The sequence below is a fragment of the Martes martes genome (assembly GCF_963455335.1).
Source record: "Martes martes genome assembly, chromosome: 4".
NCBI lineage: Eukaryota > Metazoa > Chordata > Mammalia > Carnivora > Mustelidae > Martes > Martes martes.
The window spans coordinates 82,985,338-83,012,601 of record NC_137891.1 but is presented as its reverse complement, the minus strand read 5'-3'; the positions used below and the strand labels follow the sequence as shown (position 1 = coordinate 83,012,601).

The 27,264-nt window shown below is 38.0% G+C and overlaps 1 protein-coding gene across 1 annotated transcript in view; it reads left to right on the top strand.

Moving 5' to 3' along the window:
* Window positions 1-27,264, top strand: part of UBE2V2 (ubiquitin conjugating enzyme E2 V2) — a 60,233-nt gene that overhangs the window by 17,680 nt on the left and 15,289 nt on the right. The window contains exon 2 of the mRNA XM_080801047.1: window positions 26,104-26,252. Coding sequence (XP_080657173.1) covers window positions 26,104-26,252 — 149 coding nt within the window. The remainder of the gene's footprint in view (window positions 1-26,103; window positions 26,253-27,264) is intronic.

The window sequence follows — 27,264 nt, the reverse complement described above, 5'->3', positions numbered from 1 at the left end:
AGCTGAAGGCAGATACCCAACTGACTGAGCCACTCAGGCACCCCATATTTCATCAGTTCTAAGACACATTTGAATGTCTGAAATGGGTGTATGTTGTATAGTTCAATTGGTAGTGTTTAATTTTTTTAAAAAAATTTTTAAAAATTTCTTAATAATAGTCCCTCATAGGAACACCTGGGTGGCTCAGTCAGTTAAGCATCTGTCTTTGGCTCAAGTCATGATCCCAGGGTCCTGGGATCAAGTCACACATTGGACTCCTTTGTTGGTGAGGAGCCTGCTTCTCCCTCTGCCCGCTGCTCCTACTGATGGTGTGCTTGTGTGTGCCCATGTGCTTTGTCTCTCTCACAAATACATAAAATCTTAAAAAAAAAATAGTCCATCATAGTTTATGCTATCTTAGGTTTAGATGAAAGAAAATATTTGAAATCTATTACAGAGCATTTCAGGGAGCTGAATACATATCAGATTTTATTTGTTTATAATTTATTTATACAGAGAGAGCACAAGCAGGGGGAGCAACAGAGCCACCAGGCAACCCACATACCAGATTTTAAGTTACAGGGTTCTACAAGCATGTTAACATGTGTTATCTTTTCTTAATTGAATATTAAGCAGTTATTATAAACTTAAGTATACTTTAGCGGTGCCTGGGTGGCTCAGTCAGTTGAGTGTCTGTCTGCCTTAGCCTTCAGCTCAGGTCATGATCCCAGGTACTGGGATCGAACCCCATGTTGGGCTCCCTGCTCAGTGGAGAGGGCCTGCTTCTCCGTCTCCCTTTGCTGTTCCCCCATGCTCGCTCTCTCTGTGTCAAATAAATAAAGTAAAAAAAAAAAAAACTTAAAAAAATTGAAATAATTTTTAATCTTACACAATTTCTTAAAATGCTTACTTTAGAGAGAAAAGTTAAAATTGCTGTACATTTCATTTCATTTTCATTTCAGCAAAAGAATATTCTGATGTTTTTCTGTGACTTATATAAATATAACTTTCAATATTAAGTCAGAGTTTGTATTACCAGTTCATACTCTCTGATGGACATAATTCCATTCTAAAGGTTTTGTAATGTAAGTCATATTCCTTGATGTCAGTAATCCTGTATTCTTAACATTTTTGACATTTTTGATGATAGTGTTTATAGTGGGAGTGTAATTGCTGGTTTTGAAAAAGATAGTGGGATTATAGGCTCAGTTAAAATTGTGGAATGGGGTTTTTTTCTGAGTGAAGAACTCTGAATTCAGTCAGATTTATTCCTTTGAAGAACGAGTGGTCAGCTAATAGGATGATAGACCTACTCAGTTAGGAATTCCACTGATGGTGTGTGGAAGAGAGTAAGTGCAAATAATCCAAAATAGAGGGCAGTAAAGTGGTGACACAAAATGACTTCATTTACTTTCCTAAAATATTCTGCTATTAACATGTAAGGTAAAAAGGCCTAGTGAATTTAAAGCATCATTTGTGGGTTATCTTTGGGTCTGTACTGATGAACATTTGAAAGCTTCTGATAAATAAAACCGTAGTGTATGTGTTGTTTATTAGGCTTGTTTTTTCATTTATACACTGTCAGTGTAATTCATGTACTTTATTATTTTTTAAGTTTTGATTTTAATTCCAGTTAGTAAACTTGTAGTGTTGTATTAGTTTCATGTGTACAGTATAGTGATTCAACACTTCATACATCCCTGGTGCTGATCAAAGTGCACTGCTTAAACCTCATTACTTATTTAACCTGTCCTCCTAACCACTCCCCTTTGGGAACCATCAGTTCTCTCTAAGACTCTATAAGTTCTTGATTCTATTTCTTTTATTTCCCTTTTGCTTGTTTGTTTCTTGTTACATAGAGATGTGAAGTCATGGTATTTGTCTTTCTCTGATTGACTTATTTTGCTTAGCATTATACTCTCTAGGACCATCCATGTCATTGCAAATGGCAAGATTTCCTTCCTTTTTTTATGGCTAAATAACATTTATTCTCTCTCTCTCTCTCTCTCTCACACACACACACACACCATTTCTTTAGCCATTCATCAATTTAGGGACACTTGAGGTGCTTCCATATTGCAGCTACTACAAATAGAGATACTGTAAATATAGAGGTGCATGTATCCCTTTGGATTAGTGTTTCTGTATTATTTGGGTAAATAACCAGGAGTGTGATTGCTGGATCATAGAGGAGTTCTGTTTTTCAGTTTTTGGGGAACCTTCATACTGTTTTCCACAGTGGGTGCACCAGTTTTCATTCTCACCAGGAGTGCAAAAGGGCCCCCCCCCCCCCAATGCTCATCAACACCTGTTGTTTCTTTTGTTGATTTTAGCTATTCTGACAGGTGCAAGGTGATACCTCATTGTACTTCAGATTTGCATTTCCCTGATGGGAAGTAATGTTGAGCATCTTTGTTGGCCATCTGTATGTCTGTGTGTTCATGTCTTCTGCCTAATTCGATTATTTGTTTTTTGGGTGTTCTTTATATATTTTGGATGCTAATCTTTTATCAGATACGTTATTTGGATATATCTTCTCCCATTCCATAGGTTACCTTTTAGTTTTGTTGATTGTTTCCTTCATATGCAGAAACTTTTTATTTTGATTTAGTCTCAGTAGTTTGTTTTTGCTTTTATTTCCTTTGCCTCAGGAGACATATTTAGAAAAAAGTTCATATGGCTGATGTGAAAGAAGTTACTGCTTTGTTCTCTTAGCATTTTTATGTTTGCAGTTTACACATTTAGCTCTTTAATCCATTTTGAATTTTTTGTAGGATCTGAGAAAGTGGTCCAGTTTCTTTCTTTCGCGTGTTACTGTCTAGTTTTCCCAGTACTGTTTGTTGAGGAGACTATTTCTCACTGGATACTCTTTCCTACTTTGTCAAAGATGAATTAACCATATAGTTGTAGGTTTATTTCTGGGGTTTTCCTTCTGTTTCGTTAATCTGTTTCTTTTTGTTCCAGTACCGTACTGTTTTGATCCCTACAGCTTTGTAATATAACTTGAAGCCTGTAATTGTGATACCTCCAGTTTTATTTTTCTCTTTCAAGATTCCTTTGGTTATTTGGGATCTTTTATTGTTCCATACAAATTTTAGAATTGTTTGTTCTAATTCTGTGGAAATTGCTGTTGGTATTTTAATAGGGATTGCATTAAATGTGTAGATTGCTTTGGGTATTACAGACAAATTAACTGTATTTGTTCTTCCAGTCCATGAGCATGGAATGTTTTTCCATTTCTTAGTGTCATCTTGAATTTCTTTCATCAGTTTTCAGAGTATGGGTCTTTGACCTCTTTGGTTAGGTTTATCCTTAGACATCTTACTGTTTTGGGTACAGTTGGAAATGAGATTGTTTTCTTAATTTCTCTTTCTTCTTCATTACTGGTGTGTAGAGATGCAACAGATTTCTGTACATTGCTTTTGTATCCTGTGACTTTACTGAATTTGTTTATCAGTTCTAGCAGTGTTTTGGTAGACTTGTTTCCAGGTTTTCTATATAGAGTATCATGTCATCCGCAAATAGTGAAAGTTTACTTCTTCCTTACATACACCTCCCTTACCTATACCTATACCTTACTGCAAATAATGAAAGTTTTACTTCTTCCTTACCTATACCCTCTTTAACTTCCTTATCTGGTTGCCTTTTATTTCTTTTTGTAGTCTGTTTGCTGTGGCTAGAACTTCCAGTACTATGTTAAATAACAGCGGTGAGAGTGGACATTCTTGCCTTGATCCTGACCTTAGGGGAAAAGCTCTCAGTTTTTCCCCATTAAGGATGATGTTAGCTGTTGGATACAATCTTGTATTTAATTTAATTTGATTTAATTTAATTTAATTTTTCTTCTTTAAAGAGGTGGGGAAAGGGGAGGGGAATGCAGGCCAGGATGTCATGACCCTGAGATCATGACCTGACCCAAAATCAAGAGTCAGATGCTTAACTGACTGAGCCACCCAGGTTCCCCTAATTCACATATTTAAAAATTTTTTCATTTAATTTTTTAAAAAAATATTTTAAAAAATATTTTATTTATTTACTTTAGAGAGAGAGAATGAACAGGGAGGAGGGGCAGAGGGAGAGAGAAGCAGACTCCCCACCAAGCAGGGGCCTGACGCAGGGCCTGATCGCAGGACCTGGAGATCATGACCTGAGCCACTTCAGCCAGCCAGGTGCCCCTAATGTTTTAAATATATGACATACTTACCTGAATGTATGGCAGTTGTCCTTTAAGTTTTTGTACTGCTAAACATTTTTCTCCAGAGTACATTTTCACCTGCTTTTCTCACCTTTACCTATCTCTGGCTATATAGCGAATCACTTTTTTTTTTTTTTAAGACTTTATTTATTTGACATAGGGAGGGAGAGAGTAAGCACAAGCAGGGGGAGTGGCAGGCAAGGGAGAAGCGGGCTCCCCCCTGAGCAAGGAGCCCCATGTGGGACTCAGTCCCAGGTCCCTGGGATCGTGGCCTGAGCCGAAGGCAGCCCCTTAACTGATTGAGGCACCCAGGTGCCCCTAATCACTGCAAAACTCAATGGCTTTGGGGCGCCTGGGTGGCTCAGTGGGTTAAAGCCTCTGCCTTTGGCTCAGGTCATGATCCCAGGCTCCTGGGCTCGAGCCCCTCATCGGGCTCTCTGCTCAGCGGGGAGCCTGCTTCCTCCTCTCTCTCTGCCTGCCTCTCTGCCTACTTGTGATCTTTGTCTGTCAAATAAATAAATAAAATCTTAAAAAAACAAACAAAAAAACCTCAATGGCTTCAAACTGATTCATTCATTGTCATGATTTCTCATTAATTTGGTGGTTCTGCTGGTCTCATGTGATGATGGGCTGGGCCTCTTGCCCAGGTACCTTGATTCAGTTAGGATTGGCCATTCTCTGGCCTGTGTGACTTCTTTACATCCTGGTAGTGTCTTAATTGGTGGTTGACTTCCAAGAGAGCTAAAAAGAAGAGAAGCCATCAGGCCTCTGAGAATGCTGTTCCCACAGCTGTACCAACATACTATACCATATATCAAAATAAGTGGCAAAGCCATCCCGGATTCAAGTGGAGAGGAAGTGGCCTCCATCCCTTGTTGAGGGGTGGGGGTTGTGTCCTGAGGGAGAAGAATTGTTCATAGCTAGCTTTGGAGGCAGTCTGTGGACTACTCCTTGTGTTTTGTTCTGAGGGCAAATTTCATATAGAATTTTAAGTCAAAGGATATGAATAAAAATTATTATATTTTGTCAAGTTACCTTTTAAGCAAGGTGGAATTGATTTCTAGTGGTGTGTAATTATGTATAAATATACTTTTCCCACAGTTATACCAGCATTGTGTTTAGCATATTTTAAATTTTATTTTTTGATGGATGTACAATTTCATCATTCTTTAGTTTGCCTTTTTAAAAAATTTTTTTTGTTTACTTTCTTGTTTTATCATTTGTATTTCATATCTGTGAAATATATGTTACCCATTTATTGTTATAAACGTGTGTGGCCATTTACTTTTTGTTCAAGGAACTGGTTATTGATATTAGGAGGCTTTAAAATTTAAAAGTATTGAAATCAACTTGAAAATTTTATAGCTTATATTTAGTACTTCTTCCTTTTTGCCTTTTTTTTTTTCTTTTTAACTTAGGATAGAGTCATGTATGATATTCTGAAACAGTGCTCTAGATGAAATAAAGGAAGGTTAAATGGGGAGGAAAATTAGACTGCAACTCTCAGTGGGGCAAATAGCAAAGAATTTCTGGCTACCTTTAATGTGCTACAAAGTATAGTGATTCTCAACTATTTTGATTGCAAAGTTAATAGATAAACATGAATTTTTAGAAAGCAAAACGATATAAATTGCATAACACTGAAACTGCATTTGATCTTTGATTTAAAGGTGTTTCAGGAATCATATAGGTAGGTTGTTTTGTTTTAAAATTGGTCTCTGATAGCTTGGTTTCATGGAGTTTAAGAATCCCAAATTTGGAAATAATGTGAGTCAGCAAGGATTCTGAACCAGAGAATGGAGATGAGGGCAGAGAAAAGGCAAGAAGTTTTCTTCTTCATGTTGCCTCTTCTTTCTTCCCTGTTTGGTGAATTCCTTCCTGTAGTAAGCTTTTACATGTTGCTCACTGAGATTTGTTGGGATGGACAAAAAGTTGTACATCACTGATGTAGTTTAGTTCCATATTTCACACTGAAATAATGCAAAGTGTGAAAGAAAACACTATTTTCTCAGAGTCATTTGGCTAGATCCTGGTAGAGCAAAATGTTAATGAAAATTTTGTGGTGTTCCTTCTTGTCTTAAAGGACTTCTCATAATCTGATTTCTGTGTCTTGCTGTTAAACTGTAAGCTACGAGAGATCTGGGACTATGACTGTCACTGCTAGATCCCATTGGCCTCACGTAGTTCTTAGCTTGTAGTTGATTTTTGATTTTGGTTAATTGGAAGTAAATAAAATTACAGAATTATAATAAAATGAACCCAGTTTTCTTAGTTGAGGCACTTCACATTTCTTGGTCTTCCATCATCAGTGTTGCTGTTTTCCTCCTCTTTTTAATCTATGGTGTTCATGCTTATTTCCCAGCCTTGCACCTGCCCGCACCCCTTGCTGCAGGTAAAGTCTGAGTTTGCAAGTGTACCTGTCCCTTCTGTGTTGAACCCTGCCTTCCAGGCCATATCTGGCTCTTTGCTCATTCATTCTCAACTACTGTCCCCAAACATTGCCTACCATTCTCTCTTTCTACTTTATTTTTTTTATCTTTCATTTTTTGTGTGTGATGTTCCTCCTTTTAAAAAGAAAAATTTTAAACAGCAGAAAAATGTGTGAATACACATATATCCACTCACAGCTCTCTCAAATTCTAGTAAATTATTCTTGCTTCAGGTTGATTGAAGAAATAAAATTTGTCAGTACCCTTCCAAGTACCTAGGCCTCTTCTTCTTTGCCCAGAGATTACTGCTATCCTGATTTTGGAGTGTATTGCACAAATGTCTTTATATTTTTGCTACCATATATATGTATTCAGGAACAGTATAAAGATCCATTTATATACGGCTTTTGAGGGATTTCTTTTTAATTGTGGCAAAATATGTACAGTGTAACAATTATCATCTTAACCATACAGTTCAGTAAGGTTAAGTATATTCATGTTTGCAACAATCTCCAGAACTTTTCAACTGGCAAAACTGGAACTACTCATTAAATAGTGTGCTTTAAAAATTTTGGCATGGATTGATACTTGTAGCTCTAATTTTTTTATTCTAATTGCAACAGTCTTGTTGTTGTTGTATCTAAGAAGATAAAATCAACAGTGTTGTTGATTGTATCTTCTTAGTTTTAGGTTGTTTCTAAGTTCTGCTTTGGTTTTTTTTTAATGATTTTATTTATTTATTTGACAGAGAAATCACAAGTAGGCAGAGAGGTAAGCAGAGAGAGAGGGGGAAGCAGGCTGTCTGCTGAGCAGAGAGCCCGATGTGGGGCTCAATCCCGGGACACTGGGATCATGACCCGAGCCGAAGGCAGAGGCTTAACCCACTGAGCCACCCAGGCACCCCTGTTTCTAAGTTTTTACTGTTAGGGATATTGTTTAGTGAGCATTCTTATTGCTGTCTTCCTCTGAGCACTCACCTGAGTTTTTTCAGTCCTATGCTTTGATCTTTCTAAATATTACCAGTTTGGCCACCAAAATAGTTGTACTAGTTTATTCTCATGTCAACAGTGAATGAGCTCTTCTCTACATCTTCCTCAAATCTAGTATTGTTCTGTGGAGTTTCTATTTTTAATTGTCTTTTCCTTGTCTCTGTATTTTAGATGCTAACATTTTACCAGTTACTTGAATCTTCTTTCAGTCTGTGGCTCATCTTTTGTCTTTCTCTGAACTTTGGTTTTTTTTTTGTTTTTTTTTTTTTTGGTCAAGTTTATCAGTCCTTTGGTTTTGCTTTCTTTGTTTTGTTTTAAGAAATCCTTTCTTAGGTGCCTGGGTGGCTCAGTGAGTTAAACCTTCACCTTCGGCTCAGGTCATGATCTCGGGGTCCTGGGATGGAGGCCGTATTGGGCTCTCTGCTCAGCGGGGAGCCTGCTTCCCCCTCTCTCTGCCTGCTTCTCTGCCTACTTGTGACATGGCTCTCTGTCAAATAAATAAACAAAATCTTAAAAAAAAAAAAAAGAAATCCTTTCTTATATTTCAAGGTCTTAAGGATATCTTATGTTTTCTTAAAGTTAATATTTTGCTCTTCATAGTTAGCATTTAATTGCCTAGCATTGATTTTTATATATCTGTGAGATAGGGGTTTAATTAATTATAGATAAAATATCCTAACGCCATTAACTGGAAAGTACATTGTTTTCTAGTTTTTTCTTTTGGATTAATTTCAGATTTACAGATATGTTACAGAAACAGTACAAACAATTCCTATATACCTTCACCTAGATTCATCACATGTTAATATTTTAATGTTTTTATGTGCGCTCTTTCCCCTTCTCTTCCCACAGACACAATTTTTTTCCTGAACTGTTTGAAAATAAGTGACGGACATAGTCCTCTTCACTCATAAATACGTTGCTTTGTGTTTACTGAAAACCAGGCATCCTCTTACATTACAACAATGTAATTTTCAAGATCAGGGAATGAGCATTGATATAGAACTTCTAAGATATAGGCCTATTCATGTTCTGCCAAATTTCCCACTAATGTGTTTTATTTGTTTTGTTTTTACATTTTTTAATTTAAACTCAATTTAGTTAACATGTACTGTATTATTAGTTTTAGGGGTAGAATTTAAAATTCATCAGTTGCATAAAACATCCAGTCCTCATTACTTCAAGTGCCCTCCTTAATGCCCATCACCTGGTAACCCTATCCTTCCACTCTTTCCACTCTGGCAAACCTCAGTTTGTTCCCTATAGTTAAGCGTCTCTTATGATTTGCTTGTCTATTTTTGTTTTATTTTTCCTTCCCTTCCTTGATATTCCTGTTTTGTTTCTTAAATACCATACATGAAATCATTTAATTAATTGTCTTTCTCTGACTGATTTCACTTAGCATAATACCCTCTGGTTCCTTCTAGTTATTACAAATTGCACAATTCCATTCTTTTTGATGGCTATTATCCCATTGTGTATATATCTATATATACACCACATTTTCTTTATGCATTCATCTGTTAATGGATATCTGGGCCTTTTCCATAGTTCGGCTTTTGTGGGCATTCCTGCTATACACAGTAGGGTGCATGTGCCCCTTTGAATCACTGTGTTTGTATCCTTTGGATAGATGAATACCTAGTAATTAAACTGCTGGGTCTTACGGTAGTTCCATTTTTAAATTTTTGAGGAACCTCCATGCTGTTCTCCAGTGGGTGCACCAGCTCGCATTCCCACCAACAGTATAAGAGGGTTCCACTTTCTTTGCATCCTTGCCAACATTTGTTGTTTCATGAGTTGTTCATTTTAGCCATTCTGACAGGTGTGAGGTGACGGTTCATTGTGGTTTTGATTTGTATTTCCCTAATGATGAATGATGTTGAACATCTTTTCATGTTGGCCATTTGTGTGTCTTCTTTGGAAATGTCTGTTGTCTTCTGTCCATGTATTGATTGGATTATTTGTTCTTTGGGTGCTAAGTTAATATTTTATAATATTGGGCGCTGAGATAAATTTTTTATAGATTTTGGATACTAGCGCTTTATCTGATAAGGCATTTGCAGATACCTTCTTCCATTCCATTCATAGGATGCCTTTTAGTTTTGTCAACTGTTCCCTTTGTTGTGCAAAAGTTTTTTATCTTCATGAAGTCCCGATAGTTCCTTTTTGCTTTTGTTTCTTTTGCCTTTGGAGTCGTGTCTAGCAATAAGTTGCTGTGGCCAAGGTCACAGAGGTTTCTGCCTGTGTTCTCTTCTAGGATTTGGGTGGATGCCTGTCTCACATTTAGGTCTTTCATCGAATTTGAGTTTATTTTTGTGTATGGTTTAAGAAAGTGGTCAAGGGGTGCCTGGGTGGCTCAGTGGGTTAAAGCCTCTGCCTTCGGCTCGGGTCATGATCCCAGGGTCCTGGGATTGAGCCCCACATCGGGCTCTCTGCTTGGCAGGGAGCCTGCCTCCCCCTCTGTGCCTACCTCTCTGCCTACTTGTGATTTCTGTCTGTGAAATAAATAAATAAATAAACCTTTAAAAATTAAAAAAAAAAAAAAAAAGAAAGAAAGTGGTCAAATCTCATTCTTCTGCATGTGGCTATCCAGTGTTCCCAACACCATTTATTAAAGAGACTGTTCTTTTTCCATTGGATATTCATTCCTGCTTTGTTGAAGGGTAGTTGACGATAGAATTAAGGTGTCCATTTCTGGGTTCTTTATTCTGTTCCATTGAGCTGTGTGATTTTTTTTGTTTTTGTTTTTTTTTTTTTTGTGAGTTCCATACTGTTTTGATGATTATAGTTTTGTAATACAGTTTGAAGTCTGTGAATTGTTCTGCCTTCATCTTTGATTTTCAACAGTTCTTTGTCTATTTGATGACTTTTCTGGTTCCGTACAAATTTTAGGATTGATTGTGTTTGTGAAAAATGCTGATGGTATTTTTTTAGAGATTTCATTGAATATGTAGATTGCTTTGGGTAGAATAGACTTTTTAACAATGTTCTTTCAGTCCATGCGCATGAATGTTTTTGGATTTCTTTGTGTCTTTCTCAGTTTCTTTTGTAAGTGTTGTGTAGTTCTTAGAGTACCTCTTTGGTTAGGTTTATTCCTAGGTATCTGTTCCTTCTTAGTGCAGTTGTAAACAGGATTGATTTGTTGATTTCTCTTTCTGCTGCTTCTTTGCTAGTGCATAGAAATGCAACTGACTTCTTATGTTGATTTTATATCCTGTGACTTTGATGAATTCCTGTTTCAGTCTAGCAATTTCTTGGTGGAGTTTTTTGGTTTTTTTATGTAGAGTCTCTATGAAGAGTGAAAGTTTGACTTCCTTTTTGCCGATTTGGATGCCTTTTATTTCTTTCGTTGTCTGATTGCTGAGGCTAGGACTTCTAGTACTGTTTTGAACAACAGTGATGAGAGTCGATGTTCCATGTCATGTTCCTGACCTTAGGGGGAAAGCTCTCAGTTTTTCCCTATTGAGTATGATAGTCTCTGTGGATCTTTTGTATGGCCTTTGTGATGTTTAGGTATGTTCCCTCTATTCCTACATTGTGGAGTGTTTTTTTTTTTGTGTTTTTTTTTTTTGTATCAAGAAAGGATGCTTTAGGGACACCTGGGTGGCTCAGTCGGTTAAGTGGTTACCTTTGGCTCAGATCATGATGCCAGGTTCCAGTCCCCCATCAGGCTCCTTGCTCAGCAGGATGCCTGCTTTGCTCTCTGCCTGCCCCTCCCCCTGCTTGTGCCATCTCTCTGACAAATAGATAAATAAAATCTTAAAAAAAAATGGTATATTTTGTCAAATGCTTTTTCTGCATCAATTGAGAGGATTATATGGTTTTTATCTTTTCTCTTATAATGTAGTGTATCACATTGATTTGCAGATGTTGAACCACCCCTGCGGCCCAGGAATAAATCCTGCTCCTGGTGGTGGTGGTGAATAATCCTTTTGGTGTACTGTTGGATCCTATTCGCTAGTATCTTTTTTTTTTTCTTTAAGTGACTCTTCTTTTTTCTTTTTTTTTTTTTTTAAGATTTTATTTATTTATTTGATAGACAGAGATCACAAGTAGGCAGAGAGGCAGGTAGAGGGAGAGAGAGGAGGAAGCAGGCACCCTGCTGAGCAGAGAGCCCCGTGCAGGGCTCAATTCTAGGACCCTGAGATCATGACCTGAGCCAAAGGCAGAGGTTTAACACACTGAGCCACCCAGGCGCCCCCTATTCGCTAGTATCTTGGTGAGAATTTTTACATCCATGTTCATCAGGGTATTGGTCTGTAATTCTCCTTTATAGTGGGGTCTTTGTCTGGTTTTAGGATCAAGGTAGTGATGACTTCATACAACGAGTTTGTAAGTTTTCCTCACATTTCAAATTATTTGGACAGTTTTGGAAAAATAGTTATTAGGTCTTCTTTAAATGCTTGGTAGGATTCCCTGGGAAGCGATCTGGGCTGGACTCTGGTTTGTTGGGAGATTTTGGATTATTGCTTCAATTTCTTTGCTGGTTATGTGTCTGTCCAGGTTTTCTATTCCTTCCTGTTTCAGTTTTGTTAGTTTATATGTTTCTAGGGATGTATTCATTTCTTCCAAATTACCTAATTTGTTGGCATACAGTTGCTCGTGATGTTTTTACAATTTTATTTATTTGGTGTTGGTTGTGATCTCTCTTTCATTTATGATTTTACTGATTTGGGTCCTTTTTCTTTTTTTCGTTTACTTTTAAAAATTTTATTATTAATATACATTATTTGTTTCAGGGGTACTTTCTCATTTTGGTAGGTCTGGCTGGGGTTTATCAATCTTAATTTTTTTCAAAGAAACACCTTCTAGTTTTGTTGATTTGTTTTACTGTGTGTTTTTTTAAAATTTCTATATCATTGATTTCTGTTCTAATCTTTATTATTTCTCTTCTCCTGCTGGATTTAGGCTTTATTTGATGTTTTTTTCCAAGCTTTTATCTGTTTTGGGGCACCTTCCACCGTTACTTTCAGATTACCTTCGTCACATTCACATTCTTTGGTTGATGAGGAAATCTTAATATCTAGGAGAAACTATTTCCTCTCTTTTCTTTTTCTTTAAAAATTTTCTCCAGAGTCTTGCCTTTCAGATTTGCTAGAAGAATGTTAGAACTGTTTTGTGAGGTTCCAAGGACAACGCTGTTGAAATTTCAGCTTAAATTGGAAGACTCTGTAGATTAATTTGAGAACTTAATCTTTGGAATAAGTTTGTCATGTAGCACATTGCTTTTTTTTTTTTTCAGTTTTTTGATTTTTTTGCTTATGTTTTATAATTGTTTCTGCTGACATCTTACATATTTTCACCCACTCTTCACCCTGGATGGTTTCTGTTCTTCTTTATGGTGCATCTGGAGAGTTATTCCTTTAGGAGACTTTCCTTGTCCCTCCTTTTGGGGTAAGTTATCCTTTCTAAATGCTCCCAGACAGTTTTTCACATTGTATTATGCTGTCTCTTTGTCTCTCATAGACTGTAAAGTTCTTGAGAGCAGGGTTTTAGTCCTCCTAGTCTCAACTTCCTAGCCTATGTAGTAATTGAATCTAGTAGTACTCAAATGATTATTGAATGTAGGTGTGAATTAATACAGTAGCCTCTCTTATGTGTATCCCTCTACGTTATTTTTTCGTGATGTTATTTGTTCCATTAAGGAAGATAATAATGTTAAAATCAAATATTTGTCTTAAGTTACTGAAAAATTACAGAATATTATCAGAAAAGTTTTATGAATCCTTTTAATAATATATGATTTTAAGCACCATAAACCAGAAATTCTTGGACTTCAATTTTAATGCTTTCTTTACAGTATTTTTTCACATGACAAATTACAGAAATTCCTTACCGTATTTGTTTATATGACAAACTACAACAGTGAGTGGTTTTTAGAAAATACGTATTATAAGTTATATACATTCTGTAATCTCCCTACTTTTTTATTTTATTAAAATTTTATTTTACCTTTTTTGTGTGTGTGCCAAGATTCGTTTTTTATGCACCACACCCAGTGCTCCATGCAATACATGTCCTCCTTAATACCCACCACCAGGCTCGCCTAACCAGCCCACTCCCATCCCCTATAAAAGCTTCAGTTTGTTTCTCAGAGTCTACAGTCTCTCATGGTTCATCTCTTTTTTTGATTTCCCCCAACTTACTTCTCCTTTCCATCTCCCAATGTCCTCTGTGTTATTCCTTATGCTTCACAAGTAAGTGAAACTATATGACAATTGACTCTCTGCTTGACTTAATTCACTCAGCACAATCTTCTCCAGTCATGTCCATGTTGCTACAAAATTTGGGTATTCATCCTTTCTGATGGAGGCATAATATTCCATTGTATATATGGACCATATCTTCTTTATCCATTCGTTCATTGAAGGGAATCTTGACTCTTTCCACAGTTGGCAATTGTGGCCATTGCTGCTATGAACATTGGGATCCTATGGCCCTTCTTTTCACTGCATCTGTATCTTTGGGGTGAATACCCGGTAGTGCAATTGCAGGGTTATAGGGTAGCTCTGTTTTTAATTTCTTAAGGAATCTCCATACTGTTTTCCAAAGTGGCTGTACCAACTTGCATTCTCACCAACAGTGTAAAAGGATTCCCCTTTCTCCACATCCTCTCCAACACATGTTGTTTACTGTCTTGCTCGTTTTGGCCATTCTAACTGGTGTAAGGTGGTATCTCAGTGTGGTTTTGATTTGAATCTCCCTGATGGCTAATGATGATGAACGTTTTTTCCTGTGTCTGTTAGTCATTTGTATGTCTTCTTTGGAGAAGTGTCTGTTCATGTCTTCTGCCCATTTTTTGATGTGATTATCTGTATTGTGTGTTGAGTTTGAGGAGTTCTTTATAGATCTTGGGTATCAGCCCTCTGTAGTGTTATTTGCGAATATCTTCTCCCATTCTGTGGGTTGCCTCTTTCTTTGTTGACTGCTTCCTTTGTTGACTGCTTCCTTTGCTGTGCACAAGTTTTTGATCTTGATGAAGTCCCAAAAGTTCTTTTTTGCTTTTGTTTCCTTTGCCTTTGGAGACTTATCTTAGAAGGAGTTGCTGTGGCCGATGTCAAAGAGGTTACGGTCTATTTCTCCTCTAGCATTTTGATAGATTCCTGCATCACGTTGAGGTCTTTTATCCATTTCACGTTTATCTTTGTGTATGGTGTAAGAGAATGGTTGAGTTTCATTCTTCTACACATAGTTGTTCTCTTTTCCCAGCACCATTTATTGAAGGGACTGTTTTCCACTGGATATTTTATTCCTGCTTTGTTGAAGATTATTTGACCATAGAGTTGAGGGTACATATCTGGGCTCTGTACTTGGTTCCATTGTTCTATGTGTCTTTTTTGTCCCAGTACCATGCTGTCTTGGTGATCACAGCTTTGTAGTAAAGCTTGAAATCAGGCAGTGTGGTGCCCCCATTTTGTTTTTCTTTTTCAGCATTTCCTTAGCGATTTGTGGTCTCTTCTGGTTCCATACAAATTTTAGGATTGTTTGTTCCAGCTCTTTGCGTAATGCTGATGGAAATTATGATCAGGATGGCATTGGAAGTATAGATTGCTCTGCACAGTAAAGACATTTTAACAATGTTTGTTCTTTGATCCATGAGCATGGAATGCTTTTCCATCTTTTTGTGTCTTCAGTTTCTTTCACGAGTATTCTGTAGTTCCTTGAGTACACATCCTTTAAACTCTTTGGTTAGGTTTATTCCCAGGTAGCTTATGGTTCTTTGTGCTATAGTAAATGGAATTGATTCTCTGATTTCCCTTTCTATATTTTCATTGTTAGTGTATAAGAAAGCAGCCAGTTTCTGTACACTGATATTGTATCCTGCCACATTACTGAATTGCTATATGAGTTCTAGTAGTTTGGGGGTGGAGTTTTTTGGGTTTTTCATATAAAGTATGTTATCTGTGAAGAGAGAGAGTTTGACTTCTTTGCCAATTTGAATACATTTTATTTCTTTTGTTTACTGATTGCTGTTGCTAGGACTTCTAGTACTATGTTGAACAACAGTGGTGAGTGAAGGCATCCTTGTCATGTTCTTGATATCAGTGGGAAGGCTGTCAGTTTTATGTCATTGAAAATGATAACTTCTGTGGGTTTTTCATAGATAGATTTTATGAAGTTGAGGAATGTTCCCTCTATCCTTATACTTTGAATTGTTTTAATCAGGAATGGATGTTGTATTTTGTCAGCTGCTTTTTCTGCATTAATTGAGAGGACCATGTGGTTCTTTTATTGATTTGTTCTATCACATTGATTGATTTGTGGATGTTGAACCACCTTTGCATCTCAGGGAAAGCAACTACCTGGTCATGGTGGGTAATCTTTTTAATGTACTTTTGGGTCCTGTTAGCTAGGATCTTGGTGAGAATCTTGGCATCCTATATTCATCAGGGATATTGGTCTGAAATTCTCCTTTTTGGTGGGGTCTTTGCCTGGTTTGGGGATCAGGGTAATGCTGGCTTCATAGAAAGAGTCTGGAAGTTTTCCTTCTCTATATTTTGGAACAGTTTCAGGAGAGTAGGTATTATTTCCTCTTTGAATGTTTGGTAGAATTTTCCAGGGAATTTGTCAGGTCCTGGACTCTTGTTTTTTTGGGAGGTTTTTGATCACTGCTTCAATCTCGTTAGTAGATACTGGTCTGTTCAGGTTGTCGATTTCTTCCTGATTCAGTTTTGGAAGTTTATAGGTTTCCAGGAATGCATCCATTTCATCTAGGTTGCTTAACTTATTGGCATATAACTGTTGATAGTAATTTCTGATGATTGTTTCTATTTCCTTGGTGTTAGTCGTGATCGCTCCCTTTTCATTCATAATTTTAGTAATTTGGGTCCTCTCTCTTTTCTTTTGGATTAGCTTGGCCAGTGGTTTATTAATCTCATTGATTCTTTCAAAGAATCTGCTTCTAGTTTTTTTGATGTGTTCTGCTGTATCTTTAGGTTCTCATTGATCTCTGCTTTGATCTTGGTTATTTCCCTTCTTGTGTGTGGGGTTGGCTTAATTTGTTTTTGATTCTCCAGTTCTTTAGGGTGTAAAGAGAGCCGATGTATTTGGGATTTTTCAATTTTTTTGAGGGAGGCTTGGATGGCTATGGATTTCCTCCTTAGGACCACGTTTGCTGTATCCCATAGGCTTTGGACTGATGTGTCTTCATTCTCCTTGGTTTACATGAATTGTTTAAGTTGTTCTTTGATTTCCTGGTTGATCCAAACATTCTTGAGCAGGATGGTCTTTAGCTTCCAAGTGTTTGAATTCCTTCCAAACTTTTTCTTGTGGTTCAGTTCCAGGTTCAAAGCATTGTGGTCTGAGAATATGCAGGGAATAATCTCAGTCTTTCAGTATCTGTTGATCCCTGCTTTGTGATCCAGTATGTTTTGTTCTGGGGAAAGTGAGCTCAAGAAGAATGAGTATTCTGGTTTTTTTAGGGTGGAATGTTCTTTATATATCTAAGAGGTCCATCTGGTCCAATATGTCATTCAGTGCTTTTGTTTCTTCATTGACTTTCTGCTTGATATGTTACTGAGAGTGCTATGTTAAGATCCCCTACAGTTAATGTATTCATATCAATATGACTCTTTATTTTTTAATAAGGCTTTATTTATTTGACAGATCACAAGTAGGCTAAGAAGCAGGCAGAGAGAGAGAGGAGGAAGCAGGCTCCCTGCTGAGCAGAGAGCCCGATGCAGGGCTCGATCCCAGGACCCTGGGATCATGACCTGAGCCCAAGGCAGAGGCTTTAACCCATGAGCCACCCAGGCACCCCATGACTCTTTATTTTAATTAACAGTTGGCTTATATAGTTGTCTGCTCCTGTATTGGGGGCATAAATATTTACAATTGTTAGATCTTCTTGGTGGATAGACCCTTTAAGAATGATGTAGTATCCTGCTGTATCTCTGACTACAGTCTTTAGCTTAAAATCTAATTTATCTGATATGAGAATTGCTACCCCAGCTTTCTTTTGAGGCCCATTGGCATGAAAGATGGTTCTCCATCCCTCCACTTTCAGTTTGGTTGTATATTTAGGTTCCAGGTGTGTCTCTTGTGGACAGCATATGGCTGGGTCCTATCGTTTTAACTAGTCTGCAACCCTGTGCTGTTTTATGGGAGCATTTAGGCCATTCACATTGAGAGTAATTATTGAAAGATAAGTTTTTATTGACATCATGTTGCCTGTGTAATCCTTGTTTCTATGATTGTCTCTGTAAATTTTTGTTCTGTGACACTTGGGATCTTTCTCATTTCTTGTAGTGCCAGCTGTGTGGTCACATACCTTTTTAAACCTTGCGAGTCTTGGAAACTCTTTATCTCTCCATTCGTTTTGAATGTCAGCCTTGCTCGATAAAGTATTCTTGGCTGCATGTTCTTCTCACTTGGTGCCCTGAATATGTCTTGCCAGCCCTTTCTGGCTTGTCAGATTTCTTTGGAAGATCTGACGTTATTCTGTTGGTCCTTCCTCTGTATGTAAGGAATCTCTTCCCCCTAGCTGTCCTTAAGACCTCCTGTCTGAAATTATGATTCGTGAATTTCACAATTAAGTGTCTGGATGTCTTTCTAGATTCATTGATCTTGGCGGGGTATCCTTTCTGCCTCTAGGTCACGAAACTTGTTCCATTCCCCAGATTGGGGAAATTTTCATCCAGAATTTGTTCAGCTGTATCTTCTACTCTTCTCTCTTTCTCCACCCCCTCAGGGATCCCAAAAATTCTGACGTTGGAAGGTTTCATGGCATCATTTATTTCCCTAATTCTGTTTTCATGGCTTCTAAGCTGTTTGTTTCAGGACTCCTTCTGATCTTTCTTTTCTATCAGCTTGTCTTCTGGATCACTGATTCTGTCTTCTGCCTCAGTTACCCTAGCTGTTAGAGTATTTAGTTTAGATTGGATCTCATTGATAGCATTTTTAACTTCTGCCATGTTGGCTCTCACTTCCACCCTTAGAGATTCTGTGTTGTCACTAATGGTCTTCTCCAACCTAGCTATTGCCTGGATAATTGTTATCTTGAATTCCCTTTCCAACATACTGTTTATGTCCATATCCAGTAGTTCTAATGGGGAGGGCACAGTCTCTGATTTTTTCCTCTGTTGGGTGTTCCTCCTCCTAGTCATTTTGGTGAGAAGTTGTTGAGGGAATGTATAGCTGAATAGATCAGCCACAATCGAGGCAAGGTGCACCCTGGAATGTTTTGGAGCAATCGGAAGTCCCCACCAGAAAAAAAGAGAGAGAGAAAAAAAATGAAAACCCAGCCAGAAAGAGCCCCCAAGGTAAGATGTATAAGGTACATAAACAAGAACAAACAAGACCAACAAAGTAGAGGACAAGAAAAAAAAGAAAATCCCAACCAAAATGAACCCCAAGAATAAGATTAATATGACCCAGAACAGAAACAAATACACAGAAACACTGACAGAGGAATAAAATGGGAGTGTGGTTATAAATCTTGATGTGGGCGAGGAAGGTTATTTTGTTTTTCGTGAGTGTATCTTGTTATCTTTGTTAAAGGACTCAACTTTCCGAGATAAAGGGAGATTGAAACTGGTTTATATATATGGGTAGCATCGAATAGGGAAGAGGATTATTTTGACGCTTATATCTATGTATATATTAAAGAAAAAAAAAGACAAAAAGAAATATAGTTATATGTATGAAAAAAGTTCAAGTTAGGGGCACCTGGGTGGCTCAGTGGGTTAAGGCTCTGCCTTCAGCTCAGGTCATGGTCCCAGGGTCCTGGGATCAAGCCCCACATCTGGCTTTCTGCTCGGCGGGGATCCCGCCCTTCCCCCCCTGCTCTCTGCCTGCTTGGGATGTTTGTTTGTCAAATAAATAAATAAAATCTTAAAAAAAAATTCAAGTTAAAAAGATGTTATGGAATATGTTGTATTAAACCTCTAGTTGTAATGTTAAGTAAGTTAAAAAAAAGAACAAGAATCGTGAGAACGAGTTGAAAGTTTTATATATGAAATATACAGGTTTGGGGGCAATACTGGGAGGTTAATATATTGTTTTCCCCTCATGTTGGGGTTTTACAGTTTTATGGGGACCCTTTGGTGGTTGTCCTCTTGTTCTTTTGGCTTGTCTTCTCGGGGCGGGGTTGGGGGGGGGGGGTTGGTCTCCCGTGTTGTTTTCCAGTCAGTCTTGCTTGGGTTGAGTCTCAAGGAGCTGGGTTCTATGGAAACTGGATTTTCAGGCTTTCGTTTTCTGGGGGTTTTTGTTCTTTGGTAGGTTTTTTGTGTCTTTTCAGAGGGTCAGAGCAAAGAATCTCTCTGCTCCCAGACCTCCGCCTCAGAGAGAAGCCTCAGACTGTTGCCCTCTGGGTGGTCCAGAACACACAGACTCCCTTTGCAATCTCCACTGAAAACCACAACCTCCCACAGGCGGTATGCACCCCCAGCCACCGTGCCAGTGGTCACCCAAGGCCCCTGCTTGTCTCTGCACCCCTGTGCCACTAAAACCGCAAGTGATACTGGTCCGTGGGTGCCTTTGCTGGAACTGCTGTCTGGAGTCAAGGCTCATGCTGGGTGTGCTCAGACTGCGCTGCCTCAGAGGTTGCGGAAGGCTGTGGGCAGAAGAACCCCAACTGGAGTTTGCACTGTGTTCTCTCAGGCGCCGGCGGATGTATGCCCAGCCCCTCTGGTGGTGCAAGCAGCTGAAAGTCGCGGGCTCAGGGATCATGGACTGGGGGGCCCTGCTGAATTCTGTCTGGCATGGGTGGTCTCCTGCGGTGACTGTCCTGGGACCGTGGATTAGGCCCGTGCCCATGACCGCCTGATTCCACCAGTTGCCCCTTAAGGTCTTTTGCTCTTTTTGAGTGCTTTGAGTGCTTTTAACTAGACTCCAAGTTAATGCTCGTCCCCAATCACAGGGCACTTTCATATTGGTGTATTACTTTACAGGGGGTCTCTTCTGGTGGTTCCCTCCCCTTCTGTTTATGCTCTGATAGCAGTTGAAGCATTCCCACTCCACTTTACCTCTCCACTGATGTCTTTTGCCCTTGTAGAGATCCAGAAGTGTATAATCTTACATCTCAGGCTGATTTCATGGGTGTTCAGAGTGTTCTGGTGGATACTTAGCTCACTTTAGGGGACCAGTTGAAACAGGGTCTCCTACTTCTCGGCCATCTTGCCCTTCAAATCTATAATCTCCCTACTCTTTTTGTTTTTTTAAGATTTTATTTATTTATTTAACAGAGAGAGATCACAAGTAGGCAGAGAGGCAGGCAGAGAGAGGGGGGGAAGCAGGCTCCCCGCTGAGCAGAGAGCCAGACTTGATCCCAGGACCCTGAGATCATGACCTGAACCGAAGGCAGAGGCTTAACCCACTGAGCCACCCAGGCGCCCCTATAATCTTCCTACTTTTTAAAAAATTTTTGAATTTTGGGATGCCTGGATGGCTCAGTTGGTGGAGCATGTGATTCTTGATATTGGGGTGATGAGTTCAAGCCCCACATTGGGCATAGAGCTTACTTAAAAAAGTAAAAATGAATAAAATTTTCTGGATTTTGAGATACAGTATATAGTGATAGAGTGTTGTAACCATATTGGGAAATTTGCATATTAGTTTTGACTCAGTTGTTAGTTTACCATGGTCTTAAATAAGTTACTTAATGTTTTGGTCTTTGTAAATGTGGATATAGCTGTCCATTTAGCTCAAAAGAATTCTTTTATATACAAATAAATGGCTGTATGAGAAAGTGATTTGAAAAATATAAAATGCTATGTTATTTTCTTGGATAGGAGTGTTTTGAGTATACCCAGTGTGTGACATATAGAAAGATTCCTTTTAAGGGAATTGAGAATTGTACGTATTTTGTCAGAGTTTCTTCCACAGTTGGTCAAGATGTGTCTCTCATCCCCATCAAATTTGCAGGGACTTTGGACAAGTTAGTAGTGGCTAGGGAAAAGAGTTCCATCTGGTACTAGTGGGTTCCATGAGGTGGCATTGGAGAATAATGGCTAAGAGCTTCAACCCCGACTCAGTCACTCTCCATGTAATTAGATTGAATTTTATGAGATTACTCTTTCTGTTGGTTAAAAAGATGCCTAAATAGCAGCACTTTCATTTTATAAGATTCAACTTAATAATTTAAGCTCTAATTTTCTTATCTAGTGGAATGGTGGTATTACATCTGTTTACAAGGTGAGATTTAGTGAAGTAATTCCTCCTGTAAAGTTTTTAGCAAATATTTGTCTCATAGGAGGTGCTCAATAAGTATGTTATTTTTAATCAGATCAGCTTGTTGGGGTTTGAGGAGAACTCAGAACTCCCACAATGAGGCAGAACCAGAGAGCTAACGTCACAGGTGGGGACTCTTCATGAATTCCATCTTAACAGTGTGTCTGCTCAGGATTGTTGCAACCCACATGTAAGAACTCTGCAGGGGGACAGGTAAACAACCTGGTTGCTTCCCACAGCACACATGCCCCAGCTACTCTCTTCCTTAACCTCATACACCGATACTTTGGGTAGTGTGATAAGGGGAGGGACACACATGCCCCAAATACTCTCTTCCTTAACCTCTGGGTACTCTGGGTAGTGGGGTCAGGGGAGGGGACTCATTGCTGACTTGGGTGTTCTTGAGGATCAGCTAAAGGATGGTTGAAAAGCACATAACACAGAAAATATTTATTCCATTCCTACAGGTGTTCTCCTTTAATTTTTGAGTAGGTGGTCATTACTCTGGTCCAGTCTCCCAACCCCTGCCCCTCAAGCAAGCATTTTAAAATGGCATTTGATAATGTCTGTCATAGAAAGATGTTCATAAGTAGGGGGAAAAGGAAGTTACAGAACTATGAGTCATGATCTCATTTTGGCAAAAAACATGAAAACCATCATATTTTGTATATGGAGAATAATCTTAAGAGAAGTACATTAAAATACTAACCATAATTATTCCTTGAGTTTTGGGGACTTTTGTACATCTTAGACTGTTTACCATCAGCTGCTGGAACTGGAATCCACACTGCCGTCTCTAAAACTGTAATACCGCTTATCTTTTTTTAGTGTTACTTTAGAACTTCCTTAATTTAGATGATTAATTGCAAACTGATAGATTTGCTTTGTTACCATTTCTCATATGTTTGTGTGGACATATTGATAGATTTATTACTATTCAAGGTCTTATACTATTTTCGCTGTAATTTGAAAAAGGTAAAAATTTACGCTTTTACTTTTGGTATCATGGGAATTAAAGGCAAATGATTTGGGATTTGATATCCTTCAGATTTAAAGCTGGAAGCATGTTTCCTAGGTTGTTTGCATTGTGAATGTAGTTTTTTGGTGTTACGGCCTAGAAGTGCAGGTTCATTGTGATGAAGAAGAGACCAGATTGATTAGTGGAGGAAGCCTGGAGATGGGTTTTGGACTTGGTTTGTCAACAAACACATAGTTAAGTGACTTTAGGATAATCACCTAACATTTCTGGTGATAATTTTCTTTCCTCTAAAGTGTTAGGTTTTGGACTAGATGATCTCTGGTGTTCTCCTGGCCCAAATATTGACAGCATTTTAAAAGTTTCAGCTAGAAAGGGATAGATTTATGGGTTATTTATTTATTTGTAACTGAACCTAGACTAAGGTAAAATATTTAAAACTGTTAACAAAACAACACACACAGATATACAGGAAAAAGACAAATAGAACTGTAGAAAAAGACTCATAGATGGCAAGAGATCTAGAAGGTAGCTGTGTAATACTTCAGTTTTCATGGAGCAACATCCCCATCTTGTGGCTTTTTTTCCCTTTACAGACGTTGGTGGCTGGGTGAAATAAAGCCAGTGCTCTAATCCTGAATTTGAAAATATGGCTCAGTGTTTTTTGGTTTTTGTTTGTCTTACACTTTAAAAGTAAAATAGTCTAAGCTGCTACAACTTTTTAAATGTTAGTATTGTCAGTAATAGATCTATCAGTTTTAGAACTATTTTCCCAAAAAGCTATATAAAGAAAGGGTGAAAAGTTTAGCAGTAACTAGGTTTATCATTTTTATGGCACTTATGTAAAGAGAAACATTAATTTTACATTGTTTGCTTTGTTGTTTTGGATGCTCATCAAGGTCGCTTGATTGAATTGTTTATAACTAGGAGGAAACATTTATAATAATTTATAATCAAATTTATAATAATACTTGGGGAATGACTTCATAAGGGCAAGGGTAATCAGGTTCATTTAGGATTACTTTAAAAACTCCGTAGCGGGGCACCTGGGTGGCTCAGTGGGTTAAAGCCTCTGCCATCGGCTCGGGTCATGATCTCAGGGTCCTGGGATCGAGCCCCACGTCGGGCTCTCTGCTCAGCGGGGAGCCTGCCTCCTCCCCTCTCTCTGCCTGCTTCTGCCTACTTGTGATCTCTGTCTGTCAAATAAATAAATAAAATCTTTAAAAAAAAAACAAAAACAAAAAACTCAGTAGCAATATATTGTGGAGGTAATGACTCTACAGTTACAGGAAAGTAGCAATGGTAGGTGAATAGAAACTTACAGCTTAGGATAGTATTTCTAGGGTCCACCCCACAGGGTTGTACAAAGAGCTTTTCTTCTCACATAGCTTAGATGGAGGTTAATAGAAGTTTTATGTAATTCTGTCTAAAAACAGATGCTGAAATGACCATCATAGTCAACATTGAGTTTAAGATGGATTCCCTTGTTTAGTTTTTACAGTGATTCTGTGGGTAGGAACTACTGTTACCTCACTTTTATAGACAAGAAAATAGGGCTGGGGTCACATATCAAGTGGTTAGCAGAACTGGACTTGGGCAGTCTGATACTTATATCTGTGCCAGGATATGCTGCCTGTGTAGTTTGTACTGCTGTGCAGGTTGGTGGTTAAAAGTGACTTTGGTCTAGAAATTGAGGATCTGTCTCTTATAGCTTGTGTGACTTTGGGTAGGTCCCATAACTTCTTTATATCCCAGTTCCTACAATGGTAAAATGGGTACTTTTAGGATTAAATGGGGTAATTTGCTTAAAGTAGCATACAGTGTATGCTAAACAAGTGGTTATTGATAATCATAATAGTTGTAATAATGACTATTCTTGTTTCTTGTGATTTATGACAGCTCCATATTTTTGTGGCCCAAGATTTTCAAGCATTTTTTTTATAAAGCACAGTATGTAAAATGGCTAGTGTTCTCTTAAGTTACGATATTTATTGCTTTTTCATTGTATGTCCGGAAGGATTAGTATGAATTAATAAGTGAAAGATGTTTTGGTTTTACCAAGAGAGAGGTTACACAAATTGACAGTTGCTTTAGAAGACATGTCTCTAAAAAAAAAATAAGAGATGTCACTTCTTTCTACTTCATCATTGTGTGTGTGCATGCATGAGAGAGAGTACACAAGAATATATGTGCAAGCTCCAGAACCAGAGAGAACGGCTTCTGGGGACATTTACCTAATTTTTTCAAGACTTACGTGGTGGGACTGGGGGATGTTTCAAGCTTGATGTTGTTGAGAACATGCGAGACCACGAGATGTGTTCTTTGGAGAGGCCAGGCCAATAATTTTAGGAAAGGTTGTGGTCAGTTAGAAGAATCATGGTTGGATTCTAGGGATTGGAGTTCACAGTGGTGGCAAAGACCAGGTTTACTGAGAATGAAAGAGAAAACTTGAAATGCTAGGGAATTCTAGGCAGAGGGGAAGACATCTGTGTTAAGATTTTAAAAATAGAGTAGGGGTGATGAGGTCTAAAGAATGGGAGGTGTGAGAAGGACTAGTGGATCGTAAATAATTTGCTGGGTTGGGCCCAGAGGTGAAGGGTGTGTCCTAGGAAACTTACATTCATGAGGAGAGTTGTTCTCAAATGGAGAAACTCTCCAAGTGATGATTAAGTAGCATTCTGACATGGGCGAGAATAGTAAAGGAGACTGACTGGGGACTGTGGGTGGTGCTGCTTCAGCATTCTAAAAAAAAAAAATAGTACTTTCTAGTGCCTTTTTTAAAGTTGGAACATAATTCCGTTCTTTAAAAAGCATTAGAGAGTGTATGTTAATGAATTTGAGCTTTTATGAACGTTCTGGTCTTTGCCCATTTATTTGATGCAGTGTTCTAGGCTTGGGACAGAAATCTCAGTTATGGGAAAATACTCATTTTATAGTGATTTCCTTAGGATTGATTTATATTAGGATAACATTAATTAGGAATTTATATACATGGGGGTGGCTCAGTGGGTTAAAGCCTCTGCTTTCGGCTCAGGTCATGATCTCAGGGTCCTGGGATCGAGCCCCGCATTGGGCTCTCTCTCTGCCTGCCTCTCTGCCTACTTGTGATCTCTGTCTGTCAAATAAATAAAATCTTAAGGAAAAAAAAAAGGAATTTATATACATGATCTGTATTGCAGTTAACATTTGGTACAGTGCTTTCTCTTTAGTGCTTTCATTTTGACTGGTTTTTAAATTGAGCATTTTCTGAATGCTTAAAGGGAATTTGGTCTTAAAGGTTAATTTGGAAAAAGTTGAATTTGAATATATGCAGCCGTTTTAATTATGGGCTTTTTACATTTACATTGACATTCTTTTGTATAGGAGTTAAAGTTCCTCGTAATTTTCGCTTGTTGGAAGAACTTGAAGAAGGACAAAAAGGAGTAGGCGATGGTACGGTTAGCTGGGGCCTTGAAGATGATGAAGATATGACACTTACAAGGTGGACAGGCATGATTATTGGGCCACCAAGGGTCAGTGCTATAAATTATATATTTTTTCTATTACTTACTGTCATTTTAGAGTAAGAATTTTATTTTATATTGATATTAAAATAATTATGACTTCTAACTGAAACAATTCCTCCCTTTTAATTTAATTTGTATACATTATTGATGCTTCCTGTGTATAGGATATAATGCTTGATTTTATGGAGGACTGGGGGGGGAAAGATTGATATGGTCATTGCCCTCAAGGTGTTTGCAGTTTAGTGGAGGAGAAAAAATAAATACAAATGACAGATTCTAACTATGGCAGAGAAAGTTCACTACGGGACTTCAGAATATGTTTCTTCTAGCTGGAATAATTGAGGAAGGCTGAACAGTGGAGGAAGTTGCCTTTGGAATGAGCCTTAAAGGACTGACTGGTAGGATTTCAGAAGGTGGTGATGGGGATGGAGAACATTCCAGATAGAGAGGAGAAAAGGTGAGGAAATGGAGGGGTATTTGGGAAGAGCAAACAGTGTATTTTGACGTAATATGTTACTAATCTGCTGTGTGTGTAACCAAGGGTTTCTAAATTGGTTTGTATTGAGTGCACACTGCTGTTTGCCCTTTTGACATTTGACTTGCCTTGTTAATGCTATAGGTATCAATTTCTTCATTAATAAAGCATATAGAAAAGTCTCTGATTTTTGTATATTTTCTTTTGTTGGCAACAGGCCCATTGTGTTTTATTCTTAGATCTTTCTCAAGGTTTTAAAGTTTTATTTTTACTCAAAATCTTTTCCAGACTGGGAAACATTTTGTACATTGCATTCCTTACTCAAAGGTCCCATTTACTACACTCTTGGCAGTGAGTCTTTGAAATATGTAATATGTATTGTGTAATGTTTTGACTTGCTGGAAAGAACACTAATTTGAAGGGTTTTTTGTTTTTTGTTTTTTGTTTTAGTCTTCGGTTTTATATACTAATGGCTACCTTATGGGAGCATTTCAACTGTTTTGCTGTTGGGTAGGGTTTAGATTTCCTCTTGATTATAAAAAA